This window comes from Hippoglossus hippoglossus, chromosome 15 (assembly GCF_009819705.1).
Source record: "Hippoglossus hippoglossus isolate fHipHip1 chromosome 15, fHipHip1.pri, whole genome shotgun sequence".
NCBI lineage: Eukaryota > Metazoa > Chordata > Actinopteri > Pleuronectiformes > Pleuronectidae > Hippoglossus > Hippoglossus hippoglossus.
The window spans coordinates 17894963-17914222 of NC_047165.1; the positions used below are offsets into that span (position 1 = coordinate 17894963).

Here is a 19260-nt window from a genome sequence, read left to right on the forward strand (position 1 = left end):
GTGTTCGACAGAGATGACAGAGATGAAAACCATAAACAGCTGTTTCTGTGCATCTCCTTCACTGACTTTGAGTGATTGTTCAGAATGCTCTGATAAATAAATGTTAAGAAATAAAGACTCAAGTTGAATTTCTGATGACAGCTCTGTTTTGTTTATTTTTAACAGCTAGCACCTGCGTGTTGTTGAACGTGCTCTGGGCACTGCAGATTTTGATGCATTACATGATTTTTTCCTCTGTCCCTGATCCGCTGCAACAATGCTGTGTTCTGTGGCCTCCTGATTTACAAACAAAAAACTTGATATATTGTGGTTTCAAGTGATATCTGACAAAACTGGTTAGATCCGCTTTGTTAAACATGAAAAGCCTGATCAGTAGATTTTATTTGTCTGGCGACCCCTGGAATCTATTAACCCTAGGTTGATAAATACCATCTTGGGGGATTTCATTCACTTGAACTCATTTGAACTTAGAAGGAAAAACAATTAAGTATGTCTGCGCTGGGAAGTGTATGGGGCTATAACCAAAGCTATTGGTGTGGACTGTTAACTTTGATGACTCCAGAGCTTAGGAGAGACTCATTAAAGAAGTGACTTACCCTCACCGTTGGCCTGATTGAATTGGGGATAAAGGCTCTGCCACCGATTCCTTACTCTGACCATATTTTTTTATTGTGTCCATGCAAAATTCTCAAACCGCCCATTAAAGTTGAAATTTGTGCAAAATGATAAAAGTGCTCATCAATTATTTATATCCAACATCGCATCCAACTGATCACATTAAAGTTACTTTCCAACTTTTGGCACAGAAAACATAGCACTGTATATACTGCAGAAAGACTTTACTGCTGCTGCAGTAATTCTATAGACCCATCAAGGAGCTCAGGCAAGGTATGTCGCTCTGCGGGAACTCATGATAGGATCTCATTTTCGGAGCTTGGCCTCCCTTGGTGATACCCTAACACTGTTTGGTTTGGACCATAATTTGGAGGAGTGTGTAAGTACTTCCTGGGGGTGAACAAAAACAGTCCCTGTTTTCTAGAGATCCCACTGTATTATCATTTAAAGATCCCTCAATACGTCCCCTTTGCTTGTTTACACTGAACCAATTAAACAGGCATATCAACGCCCCATGTGCGATTTTAGATAACATGCAGCGTTGTGAAATCAGAGGTGTGATGTGCAGCACAATAGCGGCCCATATTTTTTCTAATCCTGCTCTGTGACTACCTGGGCTGCCAACAACAAAGGTGGAACAACAATACTCCCAATGCTTTAGTGAATCACATTGAGCGAGAGCGAGAGCGAGAGAGAGAGAGAGAGAGAGAGAGAGAGAGAGAGAGAGAGAGAGGGACTGAAGTGCTTATTTGTTTATTGTTGAGTATTTATTCTCTTTGTTAGTGTAGAGTCGTGAGCATAACAGAAATATCAAGAACCATGACCAACATAAAAGTGATAATGGTAACCCTCAGGTGGTGCGTGTGCGTGTGTGTCTCTCACCAGTAGACAGGTCGACATGCTGCAGCTCGTTTCGCACCAGGCCCATGTTGTTGGGGGAAGAAGTAGCGAAGGATAGGAAACTGGTAAGACTCACCCATTCAATCCCCCTGCGGAATAAGCACACACACTCAGGTTTTATTTACATGAATAATATTGCTATCCCATACGTGCAGTTTATTTGTGAAATATTCCTTCCGCAACATCCTGACAAGGTATTACTTCTAATTTAGCACGGTGTAAAAAAAAGTGTGTGATATGAAAATGTTTCTAGAGGTGGGCACAGCTCAGGGAGCACACACACAGACACACTCCACTCTAATGAGATGGTAAATAGCCACATGATTAATTAGTCAATTTCCCCACTAAATGTAAATGAGATGCTAAGTAGCCAGGCCTCCTTTGGCATGACTGTGATCAGGCAAGGGCTGCTGGACTCATTTCCATAAGCACCTCTGCTCTTCCCAACGCACAAAACACACAGCTTTGAACTTAATGCTGAACGTCACAGCAGCGGACATAACAGCGGCGCTCTACAGAGACGGCCCTGATCTGATGGCACTGCTTTGATATGAATGTCTGAGTGGGTTTGTTATGTTATTCATTTACTTTCCATTATTTGTCCTTTTCCGTGCCCTCCCGATATTCAAAAACGCGAGGGGTTCAAATCTACCAGAGCAGAGTGCAACACCAAGCAAATAAACAATGGGCAAATGCTTGCATGTGTAAAATACTAGGCGCCACATGTGAGCACAGGGTACAAAAGCATTCAGTGAGAGATGACAAGCAGATGAGAAGCAGTTCAGCATCATGTACTGTACTTCAAATCCTCGGTGACACCAGAAACCAGGCAGAGAGATCCGCTGCCTAATCACTCCCTTTTACTCCACACATACACAGCTTACAGACATTTCAAGTAACTTGTGCTTGTGTTGCATAGCTCATTAAAGTAAGCTGGAGTTTCACATTCATGGATACCAACTTCTCTCATTAAAGAAAGCCTGGCTCTGCTCAAACAAATCACGTTTGCTCCCGATCAATCTCTTAACGGCATTAATGATTCAATCTCGAGCTTAATTAATCCTGGTGAAATAGTTTTACTCCTCATTAGAGAATACTAACTAATCACGCGCAGCCCTGCTCTTTGTTGACGTTTGGCCGTTGCATTTTGGGGCTCAGCGTTCTGACTTCATCTCCTTTCAGTGTGGTTCGCCACGCGCACCATGATGAACCAGGTCATAGAGCAGAAACACAGCAGGACATAAGAGTTAACTATTAAACAAAACCTCCCTGAAACAAAGCCAGATTTAGGTCAAATATGTAACTACTTTCTATGTTGAGGGATCTGTTTTGTCTACACCAGGAAATCTTTGTCTCACATATCTCGTGAACTATTCATCTTATCAGCTTCACATTTGGCATGTGTATCGCTAAGGGCCCAAGGAAGTGCAGTGTTGAATTGGGACTTTAAGATAGATAAACTTTGCATAAACAGGCAAACAGTGCCATGCAGTCAGTGTGGACAGCTGTCGAGGGTCGAACATCGAGGATGCTGATCTCCGGCAACAACGTTCATAGAATCACTTGCTTTGTATCCATCTGAATTACAGAGCTTTTACATTGAAAAGTTGTGAACTTGGGTCTGAACATTGTGTTGAGTACTTAACAGACTTCTGAAATAGCCACCATGTATTGGATGAAAATATACAGCCCATTAGGTAAATCATTCAAACTTGTACATAATTCCCACGTGAAGAGTAATAAAGCATATTCAGTTTCATTTTAAGAAAAACAATGACTATAAAATCTTCATTGCAGATTTATAACTTCCCTAGACTGCTGTAAAAAGCTCTTCACACAATGTTCAGTACACAAACAATAAAAAGTGACATTATACTCTATTTGAGGGGGACTCACTAATGAAAAATGAATAATTCTGAACCAGCTCCAGATAATTAGGCCAAGCTAACAGCCCATTCCAGACAGGCAGGTTTAGAGCGGGCACTGCACTAGTTGTAAACGAACTTCAAAAACTATAACTCTGCAACTTGACTTGTGATATTGCTTCGGTCAGCTTGTTATGAGTAATGAGCAACCACAATCACAAAAGTCCTGAAAACCATATTAATCTGGAATAATTGAGTTCTTCAGAATACAAAAACCCAATCAAATTAAGTGACTACTTTTAATAACTTTTCGCAGCACAAACATGGATGCAGATAGTGTATTGTTTTGTCCCGGCTGGATTTCTCCATTAGCCCAGTGGTAACACCTCTTCTTGGGATCATAGAGAATGGAGTTATTGTTTCGTCAGTCACAGTCCCTGTTGCCAGCCCACATCAAGAGAAAAAATACTTAAAAATTAATAGGCAAAAGAGAATAGGGTGTTTTTGCAGGAGGTTCTGGCACTGAAGTATTCATGACCCATTCATATGCAGTATTGAGCAGAATCTCAACAATTTATCTTTATAAATAGCTTCGATCTGTATCAGGCAGAGTTTCCAAACTAAAAAGCTCCTAATTGTGTTGGTGGTCTCATCATTGATTCCAAGAAATGTCATCAACAACTGTTCAATATTACTGATGTTGTTAGTTGTTATTTTCCCTTTTCAAATGCTTGGTATTGAAGAGAAGGAGGATGCTGTCTAATAATGAAGATTGCTTGTCCCTGAATGGCCCCTGCGATGTGTGATTGACAGGTTCATTAATTAGCTACTTGAGAGAATGGTGTAGTGTTCGGAGGTTAAGAGAACATTACAGGAGAAGCCTAAATATTCGGCCCATTTTTCACTGTACAAAAGAGTCAAGTAATTTGTTTTATGTGACAAATGAAAATTTAATTAATATTCAGCGTGCATTTCACAGTGTAATAAATACAACTTTCCTCCCAGGCAATATTGTGACTTGTCATAGCAGGAAAAACACAAGTGTAACTAATAAAATGACTGTGTTCCGCCGGGGTTTTCCATCGAGCCAGCATGCGTAATACGAGAGCACGACATTAAAGTTTTCAACACCCGAGGTTGACAAGTCTAGCAGGTCTATACTGTGAGAAACGTGGATGCTGTGAAAATTGGGTTTGGTAAACAAGATAAGAGAGTGTGTTGTATTCCTTGTGTGGAAATCAGTGAAGGGTGACGCTCCTATTGAGATTTATTCCAAATTAATTGTGAAATGGCAGAAATGGTATGTTTTTTTGTTCCCTCATAGGATAAACAAAATGACTAAAGGACGGATGGATAGTATGTATAGTGTTTACTGGGCAAATACAACACCATACTGGCTGTACCCAAAGTGTAACATCAGCAGTATGTGTTGATACTGTATATAAAATTGGGCATCGCAAATGTAAAACACCCTCTACTCCAAACACAATCTCTCAAACACACTTACACAAAGGTCGACACACACACATACACACAGTGCATTATGGGCCTTGTAATGCAATTTATTGGGTTGTTGTGATAAATGGATTTGCACAGTTTGCAAAGCCGGTCCCATTTTTCAAGTGCATCTCAGTTCTGTGTGTGATCACCCACACTTCAGGAAACAAACTTACCTTTCAGTTAGTTGTTGGTATACAGTATATGTATGAAGGCAGGTGTTCACACGTAGTTGTTGTTTTTTTTCTTTAAATATGCTCTGGTGTGATCACACAGTATATGGTGCCGGGGTTTTTCTGAGACCATCCCCAGACTTTCACTTGTCAACACATTAACATTTTCAGTCTTTCTGATTTAATTTGCATATAAAAGCAAAGTATGATGTGGGCATTCTACGTGTAGATAATATACAGTAGGCCATATATTTAACCACCATCTCTATATCTGTTTGAATTACGCGTATTCTTGTAGCGCTTGTATAATTATTCAAATCAAAAGTACTGCACTTAGCTGAAGTACTCTAAGATATGCAGATAAAACCCTTATAAAGAAGGCCAGGGAATTACTTCTCTTTAACACAACAGTTGTCATGGTGGCACTCTAATTATGTGAGTGCCAATTGCCTCCACTAACTTTAATGAGCCTGAAAACAATCAAGAAAAAAAGAAAGAATCAATCCGCCTTGAGCTGAGTGACTGGCCACTGGGGTTCATCCAAAATGCTAGAATGTCGTTTTACAAATATTGGTTCTTAAAAGCAGCACGACTGCACACACTTCACTGGTAAGCTAGTGTGCGGACGATGTAAAAGTTCTGCACAGAAACAAAAATCTTACCTGACTTCACAAGAGTGGACACTGAGTTCTTTGTGGAGAAGACCACTGGTCAGGTTATAGACCAGTACAGAACCGTTACTGGTGCCTGAGATGAAGAGGAACAGAGGGAGAGAGAGAGAGAGAGAGGGAGAGAATGAGGAATATGCAGAGAATGAGGAATATGACACAGAAAGACGAGAAGTCACACGCAAGACATGTTCTTATCTTAGCAGCATCTCGCCTCCAGCGGGCTCAGAAAGATGACACGTCAGTGTGACAACCACATGTGTTCCCTGCAATGCAGAAGGTGGGGATAGAGGCAGCACATCAATCTGTGACTCATCCAACTCACAGCCTACGGACACTGTCCATCCACTGCTGGGGAAGTAACACAGAAGCTCTACCTCCAACTCTAACCCCTCCTGAGTTAATACTGCATGTGACCATTGACACTGATCAAAAGGTTTGACAAATGTTGACAAACTGTTTATAATATACCAGAGAAAATCTAGGATATACCTACTTTGAGATTATTTTTGAATACTTCTTATGTGGGCAACGTTTCCAACTATAAATTGATTTAAACTCAAATGTTTTAAAATTTGCAGGGAAAGCTGATGTTTTTTAGCAAAGGCCTGGTTTAAATCCAGACTGAAATTTATACTAAGGAGCTCGTTTGATGTATTAAAATTAAAAAGTTAATGATTTTGCATCCTCTGGGGATTTGTGATGTCACATTTTTGTTCCTCTACTAGACTATATAAGAGCCCATGTTTGAAGAATATGCAAAAGAAGCCCTTATTTACACTTTCAGCACTGAACCATAGAAAACTAATCCTATTTAGTATAAGGACGTTTCCGTTAAACGATTAGAAAAGATTTTCTTATGCGTTTATATAATACCATTGGCTAGATTTACATTAATCGGAAAAATAAGCTAAAAATAGCACAAAACAGCTTTGGTTATAACTTAAGAAAGGGACATGAAGTCATTAAAACAACTACTCAACTCAGGAGCATGGTGCACACAACTCTGTAGCAGATGTGAAGGCAAATAAAAGCCAATTCTCATGGTGTTTAGAAAGTGTTTAACTACGTTTGGGGGATTTCTATATATTTCTGTAATGATCGCCAGCAGGTGCAGCAGGACATTCAGATCTATGATTATCCTGAGTGTGATGGAACTGGGCTGATGTGCCAGTCCCTCTGCGAAGTACTGCTCAGTCTGCACCGTGCGACAGCATGACAACCACATGCTGACACAACATCTGGAGGTAGTGATAGGCAGAGCCCACAGGCACTGCCACATGGGCGCATGCATCGTGTGTGTGTGTTGTGTGTGTGTGCTCCTGCTCCCTGAGTAGCTGATAGATGACATGCAGTGTGACTGTAGGAAGTTTCAGGAGGAAGTTGGGCAAACAAAAAGTGGGTTGTCTGTGATAAACATACAGTAGATATTTATTTCCCTGATTTGTTTCATAACGTCTGTTTGAAGGTGATCAAAAGACGCAGCCTGCTACTTGAAGTGGAGAAGAGACTATTTTTAAGAAGATGTCATTGTGATTCTGGAAAAGATAACTGAAATATGATGGAAAATAGCATCATTATTTGCCAAAATTCCCTTATAATTCAGGTCAGCTGGTCATTACACAGGCTATTAAATAAGATAAGAAATTTTCGTATTATGGTGAATGCTGCTCAGTATTTGACAGTTGTGCAGTTTTTTCTCTATGTTTTTACGAGACAAATACAAAACAAATCTTCCCGCTTTAGGTTAGGAAAACATTTCCAATAAAAAGTTGTTTAGTTGGTTAGCTGAGCTGCCCAACCATAAAGCTCTCTGAATACTCTTTGTTTTAAATCCATACCAAAACTGAAGTGTAAACACATCTAGTTTGTCATTTTACAAGGGGGGAACTACTACTTGACATAGCACAGTTTGCCGCTGCTAAGCTAACCGGCTGCTGGCTTCAGGGTCATGTACAGACCGGGAAGTGAAGCAGAAGTAAATTTGTAACTTAAACTAAAGGCTTTGAGTTTATATAGAATATTTTGTGGACTTCAAATGTAATTAATATTCCCAATGACAGACCAGTGGAGCTGAGAATGTGAATCAGTCCATCGGATAATTGTTTTGCTTTTTGAAGTGCATGCTTCACTAGCTGCCTGAATGTCAGTGCGTAGATGTTTATTTCCCACATTTTGCAATTGAAAAATGTATGTTTCCGCTGAGTTGATACATTATTCTACTCATAGTGCTGTTTCATTCCCATCAAATCCAAACAATGCAGCACAGAATAGCTGTTGGGCAAAGCACAGATAAATAAATTAGTCATGCTGCCATCCAATGATTGGAAAAGGATGTTGGATTGTTTGAGTTTGTGCACAGGTGACTGAGAGGAAGGCTCTAGGTGTTGTAACTATCTGTAATGGAGCTGCCACGACTCATACAGATTACAGGTTTTTCGACAGGAGACCAGACAGCAGTGCTTCTGGGCAGATAGGCAGGTAGCACCGTTTATGTAACCTCCCTGTCGGAGGCAAGGTGCAAGAAAGACTGACAGATGGGAAAAGTAGAAAACAGAAATAGAGAAAACAGAAACACACGGGGATTCCTACCCTCTTTCTCACTGTAATGAAACTGTGGATGGCAATTTCAGCCCCCAGTGCTTTCACACCTTCAGAAGTGAGCTCATCTCTTGCCTTTATTTGCACCAAGTGGAAAGTGTAAAAACTTGGTTTCCCTTGGTTGTTCTTCTGACTGGTGTCACATCGCTGACACTCAATAGTCTCTATTTAACTAAGTTTCGATCTACAGCAGATTGTTTCAGTCTACATTAAGTAAACCTATACAGATTCCGAATGGTAGAAACCCTAATGTAGAGTAATTCAGAATCCAAAAGAGAAACTGAGCTGTAACTTTTAAGGACTCACACAGGGATTTACTGATAAGGTGTATCATCTGGGTCTTGGTATATAGGAGAGGTGACAGATGCCATCTCTTGCCAGAACACTTGTCACAGAACCAGCCTAGACATCATTACTGTGGAGGTGACACTTGCAATTCTAACCCAGGAACGTATTCCAATTTATAAAGCATGACAGGAGGTAAAGTACCAGATTTCAAGACTCCAAATATGACACTTTCTTAAGTTAGTGTGACTCTACTGTAATAGCACAGGAATTATTCCTAACAAAACTACAATAAGAACTTGACTATAAATGAAATATGTTGGCCTCAAGCTGCTATTGTAATTAAACATACTTTGCCTTTTGAATTGCCAGGACATACCCTTCACTTTTCAGTAGAGATTGCATCTTTCATCAAAATCTCCTCTGTGATTATCCAGTCTTTCACACTTAGTGGCCGGCATTCAGCAAGTGCAACACAAGGCACATTTCAATAATGCTGCGAGAGACAACCGTGGGGATGTCGTGTTCTACTTTTAGATTCTGAGGGCCACTGGGAACCAGCTATGCCAAGTCAACCCCACACCATCTGCAGTAGGAAGTGGTCCTACTGTAATCGCTCCAGAGTCACATTCTGATTAGAAACAGGACAGGTCCCTGACTGAACAGACTTTCTGGATTTGCTGCTTTTGAAAGAGCGGTGTCTGCTGCCGAGAACATACTAAGAATAGAGCTAATGTGGCATGAAGGAAGCTTGTTAATTAGTGCACTGTTTAAACCAATGTATTGAAAGCTTTCTTGCTGAAAGGCTTCAGGCAGGAAGGTGAGGTAGTATGAAGAACGACAAAAAGCACATATGGATGAAGTTGTGGTGGGTGGTTGGGTAAAACCCAGATCGTATACCCAGGAGACAAGGATTCAAATCCAGGTTTATTTCTTAACTGTGAACTTATCTCTTTTAATTTTTTTTTCTTACACTGTGGTGCAGTGGTTAGCGCTATCACAGAAAGAAGGTTCTGGGTTTAAACGGCCTGCTGGTGCTTTACTGTGTGGAGTTTGCATGTCCTCCCTGTATCTTTGTGGGTTCTCTCCATGTTCTCTGACTTCCTCCCACAGTTCAAAGACATGCAGGTTAGGTCAATTTCTATATTCTAAATTGCCTGTATGTGTGAATATATGTCAGCCCTGTGATATGCTGGCAACCCTTCAAGGGTGTACCCCGCCTCTAACCCAATGTAAACTGGGATTGGTTCCACCCCCACTGCGACCCTCAAAGGATAAGCAGCATAGATGATGAGGGATGGATTTGCAGTTTGGTTACTGGGTTAGGTTGCTAAAAACCCACAGACTCTATCGCGCCATTGTTAGAGCAAATACAAATATGCATCCTCAAACCATATTGTGGTCTTTTGCATACTAATTGGGTTGACTTAGCATGTTCTCACCTAGGAATACAGCCACAACCACAGCTCTTTAGGTAGAATGGTGGAGCAGTTGTCCCTCAAGGCCTTTTAGAACTATTGTAGTTATTATGTAATAATGTCCAGTGAATTTAAGAGGTCTTGGTGTTCCACCACTGTGGACATGTTGCACATGTCAGAAAGACAAAGACACCCAGTGAAAATGGTTGTAAGATGAGTAGGTTGAAGGTGTCATTATTCATCTGCTTGTGTGTGGATCTAAAGGAGGCAATATATCTTTGAGGTATGATTAATTTACGTGGTCTTCATCAGGGGACTGAGCGTAGCCTATTTTTCAGCTTGACAACTAAACTGAAGGTTAGCTTCGATGGGGAGAGAACAGCAGTATGCCTGTGCCTAAAATGAATTTAGGTGCACAGGCAGGAGTGTGTGTGCATACACACACTGAGCAGCAGACGGAAAGACAGAGACAAAAACAGAGACACGTTTTATATGAAATGATGCTCTTAGTTTTCCATTTAAATACAGACTTTGTAATTGTATGCATCATTACTGTGGGGAAGATGAGGGAACAGCTTTTGATGAAAATTGCAATGCTGATCAAAAACAAATAAATCCAAACTTTCTCTGCTTCACTGTCTCTCTTGCCTTGCAGCTGTCTCGGGGGAGTAATAACAGAGGCTGATATTTGAGATTAATTCTATGCCTTTTGCATTATTTGCTGAGAGCACAGTCAGATTCGTTTTAATTTTTAAACTCGAGGAAGATCATTTCAAATATGTCAAGTGGGTTTAGAACAATAACAGCAAGTTTGAAAAACACTCTAACTCCAAGCTGATAGTTTGCTCTAATTATTAAAGCCATCATTTAAAAGGTCCAGTGTATAGGACTTAGGGGCAGAATTCATCAGCAGAAATGGTATTTAATATTCAGAATCATCTTTTTTCTGTATATTCCATTGTGTTTTTGTTGCTGTTATAACACTTAAACACTGACGATGAAAACAATCTTATTCAATACTTTGACATCCATGTTTGTGTAATTCTTTCAAAATTGTTGTTAACCCGACAGTGCCAGAGAAAACCCATATCTTGGTTTAGACAGTTTAGATTATTGCCCAAACTACTACCTAAAGCTTTCTCATGGGGCAGATCACAGCTCCCAAAACCCTGCCAGTCATAGTGCCTTGCTCCTCTTTGAGTTCTAGAGTTTTGTGAGTGTATGTGTCAGAGGTGCGTTATTACCTACCTACAGCCAGCAGGGGCTGGTAGTGGTTGATGTTTTTGGTGGTGAGTGGTGGGCACATGCGAATGGAAAACGGTGGCAGCGGCAGACCAGACAGCAGGCCGGTCAGCAGGAACTTTAACTGGACCTCCGTCTGGTTGGATGATGGAGGAAGACTCTCACCAGCAATCAAGGTCTGGCCTACAGATAGAACCAAAGCAGTGGAAAGTTTAAGGTGGACATTTTGACCATAGACTTATATTAATGGAATAATTAGAACATATTTTACACAGTAAATAACGAATTTATAGCACTGTAAAGAAAATTACAAAACAATAAAATTTGAGGGAGATGAGTGAGGGCCATTCAACCAAGTTCATACAATTTGCAATAAATTAACATTACAACTTACATCACATTATTGATGCTTTAAGTTGGTTTCACTGCCGTTCAATGTATGTGTTGATTTAACCGTGTCCAACAAAATATAAGTGTACAGTGAAATTAGTCAAGCTGATCCAGTTTAGATGATATGTCTGGCAGCTGAATAAGTTGGCATTAAGAAAAAGACAGGATTCAGACAGCTACTCTGATGCAACCATCCGTGGGGACATTTCATTAAAACTTGGCTGCAGTATATTTGACCACACCAGTGCACAATTCACTTGTTTGCAAACTGTGTATTGGAAATAATAAATGTGTATTAGAAAAAGGTTACTCTATTTCACTACTGAAGTGCAATAAACAAAGACATGACAAAAAGCCAATAAAACCAGACACAAAGACACAAACTAATCAACTACAGCTAAAGGACCAACAGCATCAACTATTAAACAGCATCATTATTGCTCCTGCTACAACTCCAGATGAAGCTGCATATACATGAGACCAGCATGGTGTCCTCATTTCATGCAGGTGTTACTCCTCCACATCCATTGTCATTCATACCCTGATACAGATAAAAGCCAGAATCTAATCTTTTTAGCACAGAGAGAAGTGTGCAGTTATCTCTCATTTCCCCTTTTCTAAATTCTAGATAAATATTTGTAACAGGGCTCATTAGCACTCTTACAAATCAAACTTTCAACTCAGCAGTCTAATCCAAAGCTCTTCTGTTCTGGCTGAAATGTAAACACTCACATTATTTTTGACTGCAGCTGGGAGCCAGCAGATTAGAATCGGTATTTCATGAAGTTGTGGCTTGTTAGCAAGTTTACCATCTTTGATGATCTCAAGAAGGGAGTGCTGAGTTGAGACAATTACGCCAGAGAAGTTTCTCTAGGTGTCATCCAGTTAAGAAAATGGTCTGTTTTTATATAGAGCTTTTCTAGTCTTGATGAATGTCCCAAACGCTCTACAGTACACTTTTTCACCCATTCACGCCTATTCATTCCATTCGTGTTGATATCGTGGCGACATTTCAAACAAATCAACATCAGCTGAGAGAGAGAGAGAGAGAGAGAGAGAGAGAGAGAGAGAGAGAGAGAGAGAGAGTTGGTGGACGATCCGCTCTACCCCTGAACCACAGCCCCTGCAGGCTAACTCTCATTGTGCAGTCATAAAACTTAACATTATTATTGTTATATATTATTATATTCAATGTAAATATAAGCCTCGGATCCTTTCATTTTTTTAACTTTTATTTGAAATACTTGAACCTGTACTCTGTTTTACTGAAGCTTGGATTTTGATGACCGTGCCCGTCACAATTAGGCTGTTAATGACTCCATTTAATGGACAGTCATCCTCTGAGGGTGCAACAACCTTAGTGTTGTTACCGGCACTGGTGGAAAAATCCATTTTGTTTTCAATTCATCCACCATAACAGCCTCCTTCACATTGGAACACATTGTCTGTCTAACTGAGCGTCATTACAGCTTGAAGTTATAATTAAATGAGACGAGGACATAATTCCAAACAAGGTAACACATCAATAAAAACTGGAACCAGAGAAACAATAGATTAAAAGGTATAACAAATGAGAATACAAAATGAAGGCAAATGAACACATTTCTTGCATGTGGCAATAACCGGTCTGCCTAATGCTTTTCTTATGGTCAGCCAATCAGCATCACATCATAACACAAGATAGCTTTTCATAAAATATTAGCATCCTGCAGGTCAGTGTCATTGCCTCATAACAAGAGATTTAGTCAGCAAATGTCAGACAGAGCTATTGCTTTAGGCAATGGCTGGCTTCAATTTCTCTGTATGTGCATGTAATGCGTGTGTGTGCTTGTGTGTGTGCGTGCATGTATGTGTGTGTGTGTGTGTGTGTGTGTGTGTGTGTGTGTGTGTGTGTGTGTGTATATATAAGGGGAGAGATGGCAAAATCCTCTTATGCCAGCATAAATACTAGTGCTCCACCTCCCCAAGGCCTTCCACTCTCAAACTTTCGTTGAATACAACTGAATAATATAAAAGAATAAAAATAAAAGAAATCCTGAATTTCATTACTATTGTATACCTACATTCATCTTTTGATAGGCAGGTCTTTTCTAAATCAACAGGGAGGAGAGAGAGTGTGTGTAAGGGAATAAGACCAGCATGTGTTAGAGAGAAAATCACAATATAAGCAAAAGGATGAGATGGTAAAGAGATAAAAGTGAAAAGGAGGCACGGCCCAGCACCCATGGGACCCCTCCGAGCCGTTCAGCTTGGGGAATCGTTCTGGCTTGTGCTGTGCAGCAGAGGAGAAACCAGTAGTCACTCATTAAAGCTAAGAGTGAAGGAGAGGCCCACGCAAACAGCTCACAGAGGAACAATAAAAGATACAATAAGGCCTGATGAACACACATTCACACATATACAGTATATTAAGTACACACAATTCCACAGAGTAACAGTGGGCAGTGTCACACATACTGTTGTTCAGGTTCTGGACTTAGGCACATTCAGCTGGAAATAGAAAAAATGGAAACTACATTTAAGTGATTAAGTGTCTCAGTGTTAATTGGAGCAGGTTAATATCAGTATGGAAAAAACTGTGTGGTAAATATAGCCCTGTTAACATATAGTGGTCAAGCTTTGTGTTCAACAAACTTCAAAGATGAAGCACATGAAGCTAAACAAAATCATCATATTTTCTACTTTGTGGAAAATACCCAAAGACAGTAACATCAGCAGATACGTTGTATTCTCTGGTTGAGGCAAGTGGTCGTCCACCCTGTGGTTCTGCTCAAGGTTTGTTCGTCTCAAAAAGAAGTTGTTGTCAAGACACTTGCTCATGGTGGGCATTGTTTGGTCTCTGTAAGTATTAATATGGTCAAGACCTGCTATATGTGAGAAGTGCCCTGAGATTTTTTCTGTTATGATTTGATGCTATATAATTAAAATTGACTTCAGTTAATTTGATGATGCTCTCACTGCAGCCACTTTCAGCTCTTCAGCTCGTTGTGGGCTCTCTATGCCTTTAGCCTGGTCCACACCTAGTGCGACGCAGCTCAATCCGACTGAGATCAGGTGACTCACTCGGCCAGTTGAGGATACTCCACCTATTCACCCTGATAAGCTCTTTGGTTGCTTTGGCCAAATGTTCAACCCCATTGTTCTGCTGAATGATGAAATGTTCTCACAGTATGGAGCATTCAGCTAAATCTGAGCACACAGAAAGCTCCTGTATACCTCTGTATTCCTACTATTGCTTTGGTCAGCTGGGAAATCATCAATAAATACCAAAGTGCCTCCCGTACATGCCCGAGCTATAACAGAACCGTTTGACAGGGGACTTTGTGGCATTGGGTCATGAGCTCCCCTTTCCTCTAGTTGCGGATCAACTGAGGGGAATTTTATTTCAGTAGTCTTCAGCATTTTTTCCCACCACTCTACCAGTGTCTTGTTGTGTGTTTCTGTTTCTGAGGTTTAAAAGGGGTTTGCATCTTGTGGTGAATTCTCTGAGGTCGTGGCCATGAAGTCTTCTCTTGATGTTTGACAACAAGTGCGCCTACATTCCTCCATCGTCATAAATGGGTTTTTCTTCAACACAAAAATTAATTTCTGCTCATCCAAAACACTTGTGCTCGCTGTTCTACCATTTGTAATTTTATAGTTTTCCTGCTTTTTCCTTCTGCTTGTTTAGAAAATACCCAACTATTGATTTAAATAACCCAACTACATTTGACATGTCTTATTTATTTTTTTAAACCTTGTTACTACATCATCTTATTGAATTGCAGTGGTCACATCTTTAAATCGTCATATTGACAGAGACCTCAACCTCAATTTAAATGGCAACTCTCAGTTCTCAGTCAACTCTGAGCCACGTGTGAGTTGTTTAATGTACGAGCTACAAAAACATAATTGCTTTAGAACCCTTGCACACTTGGCACTGTGTGTTACAGGGGCTCTATCACCATTACAGTTGATTATATATTGAAGTTAATACAGCCAAGTAGAAGTATAGACTCTGCTCTTTAAAGTAATCTAAATTATTATACATCAAGTTAAGGTGCTGAAAGAGAGTATAAAGAATGCATAACGTGCAACTGTCAAAATATGTATAGTCTACACTGTATGCCTCTCTAAATCTTTTGAATTTAGAAAAGCAATCTTTCTAAGGAGAGGAAAAAAGCCCCTGCTTCAACAAGAAGTGATTAGTGTGAAATATGTGTTGTAGACGTCAACATGTCTGGTGTTGATAGTGATGGGTATAGTCGTACCGATCATGCTGTTAAGAGAGAGATCCTGAATCCTTTTTTGGTTTGGACCCAGCGGAGCTCCACAGAACGACACGGGGGAGTAGAGCGGCGACAGACCCGAACTGACAAACAGAGGGAGAGAGAATATTAATTAAAAACATTTTCTCTCAAATGAAAGCAAGGCGCACATGCATTATTGAAGGCAAGTGAATGGATGATAAATGAATGTTGTTTGTGCAAATGATGGATGTGATCTGCTTCTTAATAAATAACTGACCCAAAGGGACACAGCAGATTTCATAGAGGGTAAGTCGTGTACTGATGCCTTGTATTGATTAGCTGCTGCTCAGTAAAGAACAGATATGATTCCTAGAAAGAACGTTTCCATGACTGTTGATGGCACTTGATACACTGGTGGCTTGACCTAAAATTGAACAGGTACAGCAGAGTGAAGGGTTTCCCCATAAATAACTCATCTTAATTCATCTGTGCATTCTCAGCACACTGTGACAAACACCATGTCACTGAGGGAATTATAATTCACGTCGGCATTTTGAACCTGGATCACAACCTCTTTTTCGGGTTTGTTATCTTTCCAATAGGAAGACTGTAGACCAGAATGTTTGAATCAATATCAATTTATCGCAGTGTGAAAGGCAACTGCCATCATCTGAACAGACCAGAAATAGAGAACCTACATGTCTGAGACTCATGGAAAATAAATTCTAAAAGACTATAATAAGACAATTCATCACAGAGTGACAAAAAGGAAGAGTGTGCCAACCCTCAATAATTCTCTGAAGAAGATTTGTCTTGTTTGCCCAAATTAGACTGCTCACAGGCAGACAACCCTCTCTCAACCTCACACAGGAAGCAGGAACTTAAGAGAGAAAGAGAAAACCGTCTCCTTGAGCATCGAGGGAGTGTTCAAAGGAAAGCAGGGCTCATCAATGTTATAAACTCTCTGAACCCCCTTCCTACACCAGTCAGTAAGAAGAGTAAATGTAGGTCAGAGGATTAGGTAGTTTTAAGTCAGTTTAAGTCACCTTATAAAGTAGTGACTCTTTTGAACATTAATTGTTCCTGCAATTTCAGCTTCTTCCTGCAAAACTGTAATGTAACATGAGAGAATTGTTTGCATTCCTCTGTGTGTGTGTGTGTGTGTGTGTGTGTGTGTGTGTGTGTGTGTGTGTGTGTGTGTGTACGTACTTAGGATTGGCTGCAGGCTTGCCAGTGTGAGCTTTGAGCTCCCACAGCATGACTCTGCCGTCGCTGACCATGAGCCCAGCGTTGTTTTCGTTGACAGGGCAGATAACCATGCGATACGGCCGGACTGTCTTGGTGACTCGGATTGCATCGCACTGAGAGCGAAGGTCGTACATGAGCTCCTGGACGCTCTGTTCTGGGTCTGAGGGAAAGAAAGAGAGATGGAGAGAGATCCAGGGAAACATTGAGGAGATAAAAGTGGAAGAAAAGTCGGAAAAGACAAGGTGACAGTGAGGGAGAGCGGAAAAGAGGAATGGTGGGAGATAAAAAAAAGAATGAGATGAAATCAGAGCAAATAGGTGAGGACATGAATGGAGGGGGGGTCAACAAAAGAAAAAAAAGAGAACATTTGCAGGAGGACATTGAGTGAAGGGAAAAGGAAGAGAAAGATGGATGGAAGGATTGAGAAACCAGTGAAGACGAGTATTGTGTGTTAGAAAAAAGGGTTTAATGAAACAAGAGATGAAGAAAGGACGTAAGAAAATAAAGGAGTGCATGAGAGTCTCAAAAAAGGACATGGCAGGAAAAAATAAAGATGAGTAGATAGCAGGGAGTGAGAGGGATTCAGCGACACAATGGTCCCATCAGCCTATAGCACTAAGCCAAAGATAAATGAGACAGAAAAAGGCCACATGTCCACTGGAGCATGGAGAAAGGCTACAGGCTCTGGCTGAATAGATGCTGACAGGAGTGACAGTGGTTTCTGAGTGAGTACAGTGCCACTAGCTTGTGTGTGTGTGTGTGTGTGTGTGTGTGTGTGTGTGTGTGTGTGTGTGTGTGTGTGTGTGTGTGTGTGTGTGTGTGTGTGTGTGTGTGTGTTTGTCTCTGGGAAGACTTTTCATACCTGCTGCCTCCTCTGTAGTGGTGGTGGAGCGACACACTCGAAGGGTGATACAACCGTTCTCATGGAGACAATAGAGGGCGTCCCGCTGAGCACAAGGAATAACCTAACCACAGGGAGAGTCAGGGGAACAGCTAATGATGTGCGTTTTCACAATCAGGTTTACAAACAGTCTTTTTGAAAGGTCTCATCTTACACCGAGCACAAAGCAGCATCAAACACAAGCCAGTGTCTTCTTTGTAAAGTGTCTTTGCTAGTTTCAGACTGAAGAAGCTGTTATTTTCACGCCCCCCCCTCCATCATTCATTTAAATGGAAAAAGCACTTTGGACCATATGAGTGTGAGGGCTGTTAGAATTAATCTCAGGAGTCTAAGATATTATTTGAATATTACAAAAATCATTACTATTCAAATGCTATGATTACCGTTCAAATGTGTATTTTTGAGTTGGCTCTGCAGCTCGGACTTGTCCTCCCCAAGACATACCTGGATATAAAAACGTAATGTAGCAAATGACAGCGCAGACTGATCTGCTGCGCTTCTCACGCGTGTGTCGTTAAACAAAATGGTTTTGTTTATACTCATTCCAAGAACAGGAGAGAGACAGGAAAACAGAACACGCACCAGAAAAACAGATGCCCTTCAACTGATGTTTTATGTTTTCATGTCTCTGTGACATATTCTACAAATATAGACAGTGCCCCACTGGTGAAAGGTGTATTGTTGCTGGTATAGCAAACCAAAATTGCATTAAAAAAATCTGAATATAATTTGAATATTAAATATAAGGAATGAAATTCAAACGGAATTATAGAGGATTGACAGTCCTAATGAGTACCCATGGTGTATTGCATATTATGCCCATACAAACCCACGATTAAGAGATATTAAACCATGCACCTAGCCTAACCTTTTTCTTATTACTAGAAATTGATTTATACACGCTCTGAATACACTTGCTCCATGTGTTTCGATTGTTAAAATGGAGACTGATGTGTTGAACACTTTCCCCTTAGCAATATCTGTAGGTATGGTTTTGTTTGATTTCGTCCAAAGTACACAAATGTAAACATAAATCAAATCAAGCTATTACCTGTATGTCAGAGATGAGTGACTGGATTAATTAACTTTTATTTTATACCTGTCTTATATAGACAAGATAAGCACTGGTGCTAATTATAATTTGTATCATCTAAAAAATGTGATTATATAATTAATCCTTTAGTCGATAAAAAATGTCAGAAAAGTGTGAAAAAGGACTGTGTCCTAA

At 40.4% G+C, this 19260-nt stretch overlaps 1 protein-coding gene across 1 annotated transcript in view; it reads right to left on the reverse strand.

Annotated features, from left to right (window-relative positions):
• wdr11 (WD repeat domain 11) overlaps nucleotides 1-19260 on the reverse strand; it is a 54294-nt gene that overhangs the window by 24155 nt on the left and 10879 nt on the right. Inside the window, exons 7-12 of the mRNA XM_034608565.1 lie at nucleotides 17994-18096; nucleotides 17093-17291; nucleotides 15905-16005; nucleotides 11271-11447; nucleotides 5713-5797; nucleotides 1498-1604 (exon numbers count right to left, since the gene is read on the reverse strand). Coding sequence (XP_034464456.1) covers nucleotides 1498-1604; nucleotides 5713-5797; nucleotides 11271-11447; nucleotides 15905-16005; nucleotides 17093-17291; nucleotides 17994-18096 — 772 coding nt within the window. The remainder of the gene's footprint in view (nucleotides 1-1497; nucleotides 1605-5712; nucleotides 5798-11270; nucleotides 11448-15904; nucleotides 16006-17092; nucleotides 17292-17993; nucleotides 18097-19260) is intronic.